Below are 12,359 nucleotides of genomic sequence, written 5' to 3'. Positions count from 1 at the left end.
ATAAAATAAAATAAAATAAAAGGATTGTGATCACAGAATACAGTACTTAGCCAAGCTATTTTGGGGAAATAAGAACAACAGAAATCTCAGACAGCCAAACCAAGCACAGACCTTCTCTGAAAATATTACTCATAAAAGTACTTCAAATGAAAGGAAGAAAATAAACCAAAATAAAGACCTCTAAAGTGGAGTGGGCTGGTATAGAGATGGTGGGAGAAATAAATTTGTAAAATGTAAAAGTCAATTCCTAAATTAATATTATGAAACATAATGCATGTGTCTAATGTAATTCTCTAAAGAAACCATGTAAGCCATAAAGCATTTTCTGAATTTAGTTATAAAATACTAGCTCATTCTAACAAAACTGAAAATCCAAGCTGGCAGGGAAGAGGGTATGTGAAATTTCTCCCCATTCTACCAAAGGAATTAATGGCTTATGTAACTTCCCTGAAATAGATGTAAGAATATGGGTAAAAATACATTTTCTAAAACCGCAAAGATAATGAGTACTAGAATAGACATTTGTTGTTTAACTTTTCATGGGAAAGTGATTTTTAAAAACCTAGCAATACTATCAAATAAATCGTTAAAGGATTAAAAAGCATTAAAACAGAAATAATTTTTACGTGGGGTTGCATTCCTTAATTTGCAAATAAATGCAAATATGTTTATTTCATTTCTATCCTCAGATTTAGAAACACCCTTTTTTTTTAAATTTTTTTTTTTTAACATTAATTTATTTTTGAGACAGAGAGAGACAGAGCATGAACGGGGAGGGGCAGAGAGAGAGGGAGACACAGAATCTGAAACAGGCTCCAGGCTCTGAGCTGTCAGCACAGAGCCCGACGCGGGGCTCGAACTCACGGACTGTGGACTGTGAGATCATGACCTGAGCCGAAGTCGGACGCTTAACCGACTGAGCCACCCAGGCGCCCCTAGAAACACCCTTTTAAAATTTCTTAATTCTTGACTTTTATTTTACTTGGTCAACTGTTTGGTTTTCTCAGTTAAATATCTCACAGTCAGAGAAAATCTTTCTGCATTTATTTATTTATTTATTTATCTATTTATTTATTTATAGTTCACTGAGACATCTGGTAGCCTCATGGACAGTGGAAGAAGGGCTATATAACCTCCTTGTCAGTTTCCTTCAGCCAAAGACCACGAGGAACACTAGTGTTACTGAACAAAGTTAGGTGTTTAGACTCATTGCAAAGAAGGAGGATGCACTTAGGAACCCTGAGGAATCTCAGGAAGAGGGTATTAGAAAAGACACACTATAGCATTGGGACATGTGCGGGGAGGGGGGTGGGTGGGGGAGGGTGGGGAGGGGAAGGTTCATGTAAATGGGCTGTGCTCTGGAGTGGATATTATCAGAAAGTGGGGATAATTCTATGATGGAGTGCCTTTAGTCTTATCTGGAAGGACAGAAGGTATGACTGGCAAAGAAATAGCAACCACTCATATTGGTTACAATAGGGGCCAGTTTGGTGATGTGTGGTTTGGACAATGTTCATGCTTCCATTTGTAGTCAGAGACGATTATGGAGTGGTCCTGTGCTTGCCTAGATCCAGCATCGTCCCAGAGGGGTCTGGTCTGAGGTTGGTATGTGAATTGACCACCACAACGTAACCGTGGCAGCCAGACCAGCCCTCAGATGTCCGTGACTGCTCTTCTCTTTCTCATCCTTTATATAAGCACTTTGATATATGAACACACACGCACCATGAAAAGTTTTACATATTTTATTCTATTTGACACATTTATTCTTACTTCATGCATCTACGATATGTAATGGATATGGACAGATGTATATTTAAATCTTTAAGGAAGTGATGTATTTGATTGCAGAAATAAAAAGGAACAAAAAAGCAAAAAAGGAAAATCATTTGCACTGTAACTGCCCTCAGTTGAATTCAACATACGTGAACAATTGGGACCAGAAACAGATTGCCTACTTTCAGGGATTATTAAAATAGTTAGTTGACCTTATTTCGGTATTGAATAAACAAAGCTTTCTGTGTTCCTTGACTGAAGTTAATAGTTTTGTGATTTGCAGCCCAGATTCTCATTGCCCGCAGAACACTTGAAGAGATCATCCATTCTGATCCCTGAAGTGAAAGCTGAGACTATTCTCAGCTGCTGAGGCAAGAGAGAAGGCTGGATGAACACTATAGTGAGGTAAGACTGAACGCTTCCTCTCATACATAGGTGTTGCGAGCCTCAACATCTGCAGGCATTCAAAGGTTTCTAGAAGGCACTAGGAGTAGGATTGCTGTTCACCATTACCTTTTTGCTCTCTTTCAAAGACAAGTTTTGAAACTGACAATAAAATATTTACCATAAATCAAAATGCTCCTGCCTCACTCCTTACCTGAGCTGAGAAAACCACCTTCACCCAAGTCCAGCCTACTTTGCTTTTCCACCTATTCCTGGCCTCTGCTCCCAGGTTCCTCTCGTGCTCCATCCTCCTGGCTTCTTCTGGTACTTGGTCGCTTCCTGCTTCCTGAACATGAAATGAGCTTTGCATCTGGGGACTTCCATTTTCACTCCAACTGGGATGAACTGAGCTGCCTGCCAGCCCTAACCTTGACCTCCCGACAACTTCCATATATCCTTCAAGACATCATGGGTGAACGACTCCTCTTCCAAGAAACCACTCCTGAGGTATGATTAGGTTGCCCCCTTTCTATCACAGCATTGACTAGCACGCAACACGGGCCCTGCAGGTCAGGCATTGTGCCTGATTACCTTTGTGATCCTGGAACTTAGGACAGGCTAATCAAATAGGCTAGAGTAAATGAATGTTGACTTATGGATGCAAATGGACAGAATACAGCTTTTAACCATAGAATATACTTCATGCCATTTTTCCCCCCAGGGGTGGTAATGGGTTTTTACCGACTCATTCCACTGTATCTTTGAACTGGTACCCAGATCTCAAGTCTTGGCATAGCATTCCTTCGCACATCTTACTGTATTCTTCATCAGGGAGTCCGCAGGCTGCCAATCAATAACCGTGCAGGTACTGTCTGCCTCCACTGCTCGTGTTTCCCCTTGCTTGTCACCTCCCCTGAATGGAGACACATAGCCCCACCAACACCTGAATGATCTACATCCACAGATCTGCCTAATACACCCCTTCTCTCCCCATCCACAGTAACTGGGAGAACCACAGAATTGCCTACAAAGGTATTTTCATTCAGGATGACAGAGGAACATCTCCCTCCATTATGGGTAATTACTGGTGCCATAGCTCATACGTTCCTTCAAAACACAGAAATGTATTCTGGAAGCCCCAAACTGACACACACACACACACACACACAGCAAGAGCAAGAGAGACCAAGAGAGCGTCCCATCACCTTGCAGTGAATTTCAACAGGTCCTCCCCCCTCCCAGGAAATAAGCTTAGACAACACCGGGACCCACAAATTCCAATCAGCTGACAGTCAGCAACACAGAGGTTACAGATTTATTTGTGTATCTCTAACACACCACACGCCTACCTGTCCCTGCCCCCCGAAGGCTTCCTGCTGCACCTTTAAACCTGTGTCCCTCTCTTATTTTTATGAGCCCACATACGTTTAACTAGTAACTTCAAGCTCTAGTCTAGAAATTTTTATGATGATTTCCTACATCTGCACGGCACAGTATGGTAGCCACTAGCCACATATGGCTACTGGGCACTTGCTACATGACTGGTGCAACTGAGGAACTGAATTCTGAATTTCATTTCATTTTAATTAATTTAAATTCAAATAGCCACATATTGGCCACCATATTGGACAGTGCAGCTCTAAATGATTCCAGCCAGGCAGGCTCGAGCACCAAAGTAACAATCTGAAACTTTCAGAAGAGTGGGAGTAGACTCTCCAGGAGAGGGACTGAATGAAAATGCACTGAATATTCACGCATAGGGTGGGATCACTGCCCTCTCCGAGGAGAACCGTGGCAGGATGGTCAGAGGCAGCTGAAGACGACCTTGAGATGAAGCCAGGGCAAGACAGGACCTAATGGGGGTCCTAATGGGATGCGGGATATGGAAATGAAGCAAAAGGAGGGGTCGGGATGGATGTGGAGGAAGTGGAGGGAGAAGATACCTCCCTGTGGGTTTATTTACTACCACCAGGCCTAAATCCTCCCTAGACCCTCTCCCCCTCCCCCATCACTATACATTTTAATGGCAGGACCATTAAGTATCTCCCAGAACAATCCTCCCATTCCATGGAGGAATAAACTGAGGCCCGGAGCGAGCTGTCCAGAGTCCTGTTGACTCTGCAGAAGAACTGCAGCCAGAACCTTCCCACCCCATGGGCGCAGCTCCACTAAAGGAAGGCAGAGCTGCGGAAGGAGAACTGCAGGTAGACAATGAGCAGGCAGAGGGCGGCCCCGAAGAGGCACCAGCGAAGCGAGAAGAAGCTGTAGCCGGAACCCTCCTGGGCGCTTGGCTTGGAGGCCCCTGAGAAGGTGCAGGTGGTGGCCTCCTCCTCCAGCAGCTTCTCGCTGGGCTTCCAGTGCACGACGCCCTCCTGGCAGGCCTCGCAGAACTCGCTGCGGTGCGGACCCGCGTCCGGGCGGCTGGCCACGTGGATGCGGTACTGGCCGCCGTCTTCCTCGTAGCACTGCTCGCGCAGGCTGGTGATGAGGTTGTCCACCAGGCTCTCGATGTTCTCCTCCAGCATGCTCGACTCGTCCAGCCGCGCCGTGCCGCACTCGTGGCACAGCTGCTTGAAGACGCGCATGCGCACCGAGCCCGCCCGCTGCTCGCGGTCCAGGTACATATGGAAGAGGATGACCACGTGGGTCGACTGCCAGGTGTGCCAGCACCAGGAGCAGTGGAACCTGCGGGGAGGGGAGGGAAGGATGCAGAAGGTGGGCCTCCCTCCCAGTGACAGCCTGCCCTGGAGGAGCCCGGAAAGGAAGGGCCCTGTGTGCCTGTGCCTAGAGATAGAGGCGGGTTGTTCACTGCCCCCTGGGCTCCTTAGCGCTCGGCAGGCTCTGCCTCCTCCCACTGAACCCCGCTGGGCCTGGAGCAGTGTCTTCAGAAATCTCGCACTGGAGCTATCTGGCTTCCAGCGGGCTCTCCTGCCTACCTCCTGCACGCCCTTCTGTGGCCTCAGCTCCGCGTAACCCAATGCACTCTGGACATGCACCTGTGCGCTGCACAGGGCTCACCCCCCACCCCCCAATCTGGGCCTTATTTTTCATGCGTGCATTGCAGAGTAATGGTGTCCAATAAGGCTCTTTTCATTCAGACGTCCCCTGACTCGGAGATGGCTCGCTCATGCCTCTCGCCTGCTGTGGAGAGAAAAGGAGATGCTTCTAACTACCGACCATAGACCACCAAGAATACTTGGGAGAAAAACCACCAAGAATCCAGCAGATGCACTGCTGGATGGGTGATGGGGCAGCAGGGGAGGACTAAGAGACTTTGGTCCCTGTACCATCACAAAGAACATTCTTTTACGCCTTGACAAGTAACCCCTAGACCCTGCTCCAGCCCTGCAACAGACACTGGAAAAGTGGGCTGTAGTCGGCATCCCCCTCTACACACATGCACACTTACATTCAGGCCACTCTGTCAAACTTGGACCCCCTAGAGTCCCAGCCTCAGAGATTGTGGAAGGAAGTGGTCTGGGACTCATCTAGCTGAGCCCCACTCCCTCAGCCCCCACCCAGTGCTTCCACACCTTCAGTAATGGAACACTCATTACCTCCAGGACAGTTTCTTTCAACCTTGAGATGAACCTCTTCCAGGAGGACCCTGTTACAACAGCTTTGTAGTCAGGGGTCCCGTGGACCCCTGACTGTCCTTACTGCTGACCCTCTCTGGGTCCCCTGTACAATGGCTCTGAAGGACCTCTGACAAGGAACTCAAATTCAGTCCAACAGATACCACCTAGCCCCTACTTTATGCCAAGCATCACATAGTCCAGGCTGGGGGGTAGAGATGAGGCCAAGCCTGCCCCCGAGGCCTGGAGCCCACCGACAACACAAGCCCAGAACAGTACCCGGCATAGCTCAAGGCAGGATTGGCCCAAAGAGCAGCCTGACCCCCAGCACGGGGTCCCCACCCTGTGCGCCAGAGTTGTGGGGCACCAGGATTAATGCATCTCAAGGCTTACAGGGAGAGTGAGCCTGTGCACATAATAAGCACAAGAGTGGCAGTTCTGAAGGCCTGCCTGAGGCCACCTGGGAGCCACAGGTCACCAGCCAGGATAGGACCAGTTGAGACCTGAGGCAAGGAGGAGACACAGGCCCATACAGCTCAGCCCCTAATCCCCTGGGCCCGTGACCCAAGTTTCCAGGCCTTTGCACTCCTCCCAACGGCCACCTCCGGAGCTTCATGTTTTCCGTCTCCTCCTTCTCTGCCTTTTTAATCAAACCAATCCAGAGCTGTTTCCTCTCCCTCAAGCTTCACCTCAGACCTTAAATTTCAAAATATCAGACCTAGCGCAAGGGGACCATAAGGATCATCTGGTTAACCTTTCATTTTATTGAGATGAAAACAGAAGCGGAGAGAAAGAGAGCCATCCATGTGCACACAGCTAGTCAGAGACAGAGTCAGGACCTGGTCTCATACTTATAGGTCTTAGCTCCCCACGGGCAGCTCCCTACCCACAGCCTGCCTCCTGATTCCACCTTCACCAGCATGCTGCACCTGAGGCGTTTCACGTACAAACATGCATGAACAATCCAGTCTGTGTGTCCACATCCCCAAAATACAGCCACTTGTCGGCCTCCCTGGGGGTCTAGGGGCATTATCTGTCCTTGAATCAGTGGACCCAGGGAAGAGGCCTGCACAGACCCTGAAGATGAGCTTGAGGCAGCTTGGGCAGGGCCTTCTGTGGTCCTGATCCCAAATCACACCCTAGAAAGAGAGGCATGTGCGTTTCAGATGGACATGTCCCCTGAGCCTATGGATCTCCTTGCACTGTGGAAGTCATGAGGGTCCTATAAAGCATAGGACACTGGGCTCTAAGGTCTTAAGGGAAATCATGCCCAAAGCTAAGTCCTTTGGCCGCTGGCCCATAGACAATAGAGCTGGAAGGGTCTTGATTGGCCAACTTCCTGTATTCAGATCAAATTGGACTGAGTTGACTAACTAGACTTAGGACCGGAGCACAGGCCCCAATCCTAAACTAAAGTTTTCTCAGCGGACCTCATGGCCTCCTCTCTCAGTCCCCACCATTCTTTAAGAGACTACGGAATGTGCAAACATCTAAAATGTCAAAGATTGCAGGGCCGTTGTAGCTCTTCGTTTATTATAGAAAACCAAGACCCAAAGACAGAACACAAGTTGTTAAGGTCACCCAGGGAGGCAGTGGTACAGCTGGGATTAGAACCCAGGCCTCTCTGACCCACCTGGAAGTCCTTCTCTGCCCCCTCACCTGAGCTGACCCAGGACCAGGCTCCATTTGATCTCTGCATCTCCACTTGGAAGGTGCCCCCAGGGCTGCCTACAGGCCCCTTCTCCCTGGGCCGCTCACCTGCCCGAGGCATGCTGTTCCAGGTACTGCTTCCAGCCAGGGGCCAGCTCGTTGAGCTTGAGGTTGGGATCCATGATGAGTTCCCAGCTGTCGGCCGGCTTGGCCACCTCCATCTTCTCATAGAAGACTTTCCTCCACTCGCAAGTGGTCAGGCTGGTGGTACACATGGTCCTGTCGGCAGGGATGGAAGTTTCCGTTCAGCCTGCGCGAGAACACAGAAGGAGCCCAGGTAGGTGCAGAGCAGTTCCGTCTCTGCCATCTGAAAATCCTCATCAACCGGACCAGAGGGAACAGGACCCAGCAACCTCCTTTGTCACCCTGGAAGCGGTTACCATGGCAGCTGGGCAGGGAGCCAAGAGCCAGGGCTGGGGAGGAGGGAAGTCCCACAAGAGAGTTCCAGGGCCCTGAACTGGGCTTGGGAGGCAGGGCTGGGTAGTGACACCGAGTGGAAGGAGCAGGCTGGGAGGCTCAGGCCCGGGTCAGACCTATCCAGGCCTTCCAGGATCTCCACCCTCCTACTTCACCTACTGCTCTCCCAGGCATTCTGCACAGCGTGTGCTATGGTAACTGTGACACCCTAGGGAGCCAAAGAGAAACAAGGGATGGGGGGTGCAAAGCCTGCAGGTCGTACACCCCTGATGTGTGGGAACCATCATTCACCGTGCGACAAGCACCAACTGCTTGACCTGTGTGCTGGCCAAGGTGGAAATTCGTTCCCCCTTCATCCAGATCAGGAAACCGAGGTTTACACAGCTCCCAGCGGCCTCATTCTACATTCACATCCAGGCTTTCCAAAGCCAAGCTCATTTGCTCAAATGCATACTGCTCAATGCAGTACTCTTGAGCTCCTGACACATAGGGGTAGGGACAGAAGTAGGATGCCCTTTGCTCAGAAAGATCTCAAGCCAGTTGTGAGATAGAATGCAGTTTAGCACGCTGTAAAAAAGCACAAGAATAACAGTTCAGATGCATAGAGTCATAGAATTGTTAAAGCACATATTTGGCTCCCGGTCCCAAGCTGCACTAAGAAGCTTCTGGAGGAAAAAGGTTGTTCTGTGCTGCAAGCTGCTGCTGCATCAGCTGCTACTGAAAGAGGCCAGGCAATAGGGTACCCACAGGTCCCTCAGGCCCAATTTAAGTACTTCAGAAACGAGGAGGGAACTTGACTCCAAATTTGCATAATCCAGATGAAGACACAGACACCTGGGGGAAGCAGCCCTGGCAGGGAAAAGACCAAGTGGTTGGGCAGCTTGTCTTGGCTCTGCCGTGTGTCTGCTCGGCCTCAGAATCCAAGAGTTTCCCTCAGTGGACTTCTGTCTACCCACCTGCACAGGAGAGGCCGGCTAGATAGCATCTAGGGCCTCTTCCAGAAGTAATCAGCTCATTCTTTTTATTTTTAATTTTTTTAAGTTTATTTATTTATTTGGAGGGGAGAGAGAGAGAGGGAGCGAGAGCGAGCAGGGTAGAGGCAGAGAGAAAGGGAGACGGAGAATCCCAAGCAGGCTCTGTGCCATCAGCACAGACAGAGCCCGATGTGGGGCTCGAACTGACCAACTGTGAGATCATGACCTGAGCTGAAATTAAGGGTCGGACGCTCAACGAACTGAGCCACCCAGGTGCCCCAGCTCATGATTTTTTTTTTAATGTTTATTTATTTTTGACAGAGAGAGAGAGAGAGAGAGCGCGCGCGCGCGCGCGCGCCCATGAGTGGGGGAGGGGCAGAGAGAGAGGGAGACACAGATTCCGAAGCAGGGTCTGGGCTCTGAGCTGTCAGCACAGAGCCCGATGCAGGGCTCAAACTCACAGACTGTGAGATCATGACCTGAGCTGAAATCGGACGCTCAACCGACTACTGAGCCACCCAGGTGCCCCATCATGATTCTTTAACCTGGAAATCGGATCCCTGGGAATGTGGAGGTGATGAGAGAGCAGAAGGCAGGCTGAGGACAAAGTGCAAGTTAGCACACACCCTCCGCCCCAGGTGGGATGTGTGTGATATTCCTCAGGCACTCCTGGCTGCCCAAGAGCAAAGAAAGGAAAGAAAACAAATGTTTAACTCATAGAGATCATAGAGTCTCCATCAATTTACAAATGTCTTAGTAAATTACAAGAAAAAGACAAACTTATCGATAGCCTAATCTCCAGAAACCCATAGACTCAGTTTCCTGGAACCCCAACATCACGCCTCTATCGTGATACGGGGAACAAAGGCAAGAAGGCGATGGCAAGTAAAATTAAATTTCCTTATAACCTGCATGCAGCCTGCTGACAAACACTTGAGGCAAATACAGAGTAGAGCATTTCTCTAGGAACCCCCTACCTTCCTACTGTCAATGCCTTACTAGAGGGAAAACAACCTTAGCTTGACAATAGCAAGGCCTCAAGTATCTTTTGCATATCAAAGTCCTTCTGGAAGCCTCCCTTTTGACTTTACCTCCCCAACTCCAAAGTATATAACCTGTCAGTCTTCACAACCTCAGTGCAGCTCTTTCTGCCTCAGGGTCCTGTTCCCGCACTTTTATTAAAGCACCTATTTTGCACCAAAGAGGTCTTCAAGAACTCTTTCTTGGCCATCAGCTCCGGACCCCGTCATCACCCCAAAACCTCATTAGAGGCACAGACAGGGAATACAGCATTGGAAACATTTCTGGGAACTGGAAGAGACTTTTCAGTGCTGAGTTCCAGTCTTGACACTTGTCTCCAAGCGGTTTTTGTCTTGGATGAGGTCTGGGACAATACCCTTGGGTCATATCTTGGAATGGGAAAGTGTCCCTCTACCAGCTTTGTGCTAGAGATCTCAGAAAGGGCAAAGTTACTTGACCAGGAGCTCTAGAAGAGACTATTCTTTTTTTTAAATGTTTATTTATTTTTGAGAGAGAGAGAGAGAGAGAGCGAGCGAGCATGAGTGGGGGAGGGGCAGAGAGAGAGACACACACAGAATCCAAAGCAGGCTCCAAGCTCTGAGCTGTCAGCACAGAACCCGAGGTGGGGCTCGAACCCATGAACTGGGATATCATGACCTGAGCTGAAGTCAGATGCTTAACCAACTGAGCCACCCACACACCCCTCGAAGGGACTATTCTTAAAAATCTGATTTCTTCATTGAGCTCTTTATATCTTGACGTTGAAGTAAGACATCTGAAGCTCAGAAACGGGAAATGACCTGGCCGAAGCTTTAGTAGGGCCGCTCACACCTCCTCAGGGCCAGCTGCCAGCGGAGCTGAGACAGGTCAGAGGACCGGTGAGTTCCCAGGAATTGAATGAACTGAGGAGCTTATGGCCCAGCCTGGAGCCACCTGCCAGGAATGAATCTGAAAAATATTGTGCCATTGTTGCCAGAACAAATGACAAAGAAGGAAAACCAAAAAGATAGAGGGTGAGACTTGTCCGGGTTCATCTGTTTGTTTTTACCCAAATGATGCAATCCCCTTAGGCCTAGCATCAGGTTTAATTTAGAATGGGAGCCCTCTAGGCAGAGACCAATATAATTCATCTTTCTATACAACAGGACTGTTTTCTCTCAAGAAAAAAAACCGTGCTTACGATACAACCAATGAACACAGATATTACCTCAATTTTCTGCAAATGGCTCTGGTTTGCTCCAGAAGCCACAAATTAAGAGCTCACTAATGTAAAAATGTGTACAGCTGTGGCCACATCACGCACTGGCAGTTTCATTATACGTTACTGCTGTATTTTTAATTTAGATAATAACTTTTATAAAGGAATTTTTATTCCTTTATAAAATAAATTACTATGCACCTGTATTTTGCAAACAAAATTGGCCAAGGGGAGAGGGATAAAAGAACCAGTCTCCTCTTCAACTTGGAATGTGAGTCAATACATATTAACAAATACTTTTTGCAAGGTGCCTGGGTGGCTCAGTTGGTTGAGCATCTGACTTCGGCTCAGGTCATGATCACACAGTTTGTGAGTTCGAGCCCTGCATTGGGCTCTGTGCTGACAGCTCGGAGCCTGAAGCCTGCTTCAGATTCTGTGTCTTGCTCTCTCTCTGCTCCTCCCCCACTTTCACTCTGTCTCTCACTCTCAAGAGTAAATAAACATTTAAAAATTCTTTAAAAAAATACTTTTTGCAAAATGTTCATTACTGAAATGTTACCTATGTGAATAACACAAGGGATGACAGTGCAGAGTCTAAAATATAAAAGTAATAAAGAGTTGGGGAGGTGAGTATGGCGGGGTTTTAGAGTGGTGGGAGTCCGGAGTCAACGGCCAAGAAAGAATTCTTGAAGACCTCTTTGGTGCAAAAGGTGATTTTATTAAGCACGGGAATAGGACCCTTAGGCAGAAAGAGCTGCACTGGGGTTGTGAAGACTGACAGGTTATATATTTTGGAGTTGGGGAGGTAAAGTCAAAAGGGAGGCATCCAGAAGGACTTTGATATGCTAAAGAGGACTCCTAAGATACTTGAGGCCTTGCTGTTGTCAAGCTAAGGTTGTCTTCCCTCTAGTAAGGCATTAACAGTAGGACGGTAGGGGGTTCCTGGAGAAATGTTCTACTCTGTATTTGCCTTAAATATTTGTCAACGGGCTGCAGATTGTAAAGAAATTGAATTTTACCTGCCATTTTCATCTTGCCTTTGTTCCTCACATCACGATGGAGGAGAGGGTGATATGAGGCACTCCAGGAAACTGAGCTTCTGGAGATTAGGCTATTGATAAGATTAGCTTTTACTTGTAATTTACTAAAGCATTGGAAACTGATGGAAACTCCTGTCCTGCATGACTGTGATCTCTGTCAGTTAGCCATTTGTTTTCTTTCCTTTCCTTTGTTCTTGGGCAGCCAGGAGTGCCTGAGGAATGTCACACATACCCCAACTTGGGGAAGGGGGCTGTGCTAGCTTGG

The 12,359-nt window shown here is 48.3% G+C and overlaps 1 protein-coding gene across 1 annotated transcript; it reads right to left on the bottom strand.

Moving 5' to 3' along the window:
- Positions 1-4,328: 4,328 nt before the first annotated feature.
- Positions 4,329-7,766, bottom strand: RTP2 (receptor transporter protein 2). Its single transcript, XM_042903771.1, has 2 exons — positions 7,494-7,766; positions 4,329-4,845 (listed from the first exon to the last, which is right to left on the bottom strand). The coding sequence occupies exons 1-2, from the start codon at positions 7,658-7,660 to the stop codon at positions 4,329-4,331; spliced, it is 684 nt and encodes a 227-aa protein (XP_042759705.1). The 5' UTR covers positions 7,661-7,766.
- Positions 7,767-12,359: the final 4,593 nt, after the last annotated feature.

The sequence above is a fragment of the Panthera leo genome, chromosome C2 (genome assembly GCF_018350215.1).
Source record: "Panthera leo isolate Ple1 chromosome C2, P.leo_Ple1_pat1.1, whole genome shotgun sequence".
NCBI classification, from domain to species: domain Eukaryota; kingdom Metazoa; phylum Chordata; class Mammalia; order Carnivora; family Felidae; genus Panthera; species Panthera leo.
This window is presented reverse-complemented; position numbering and strand designations above follow the sequence as displayed.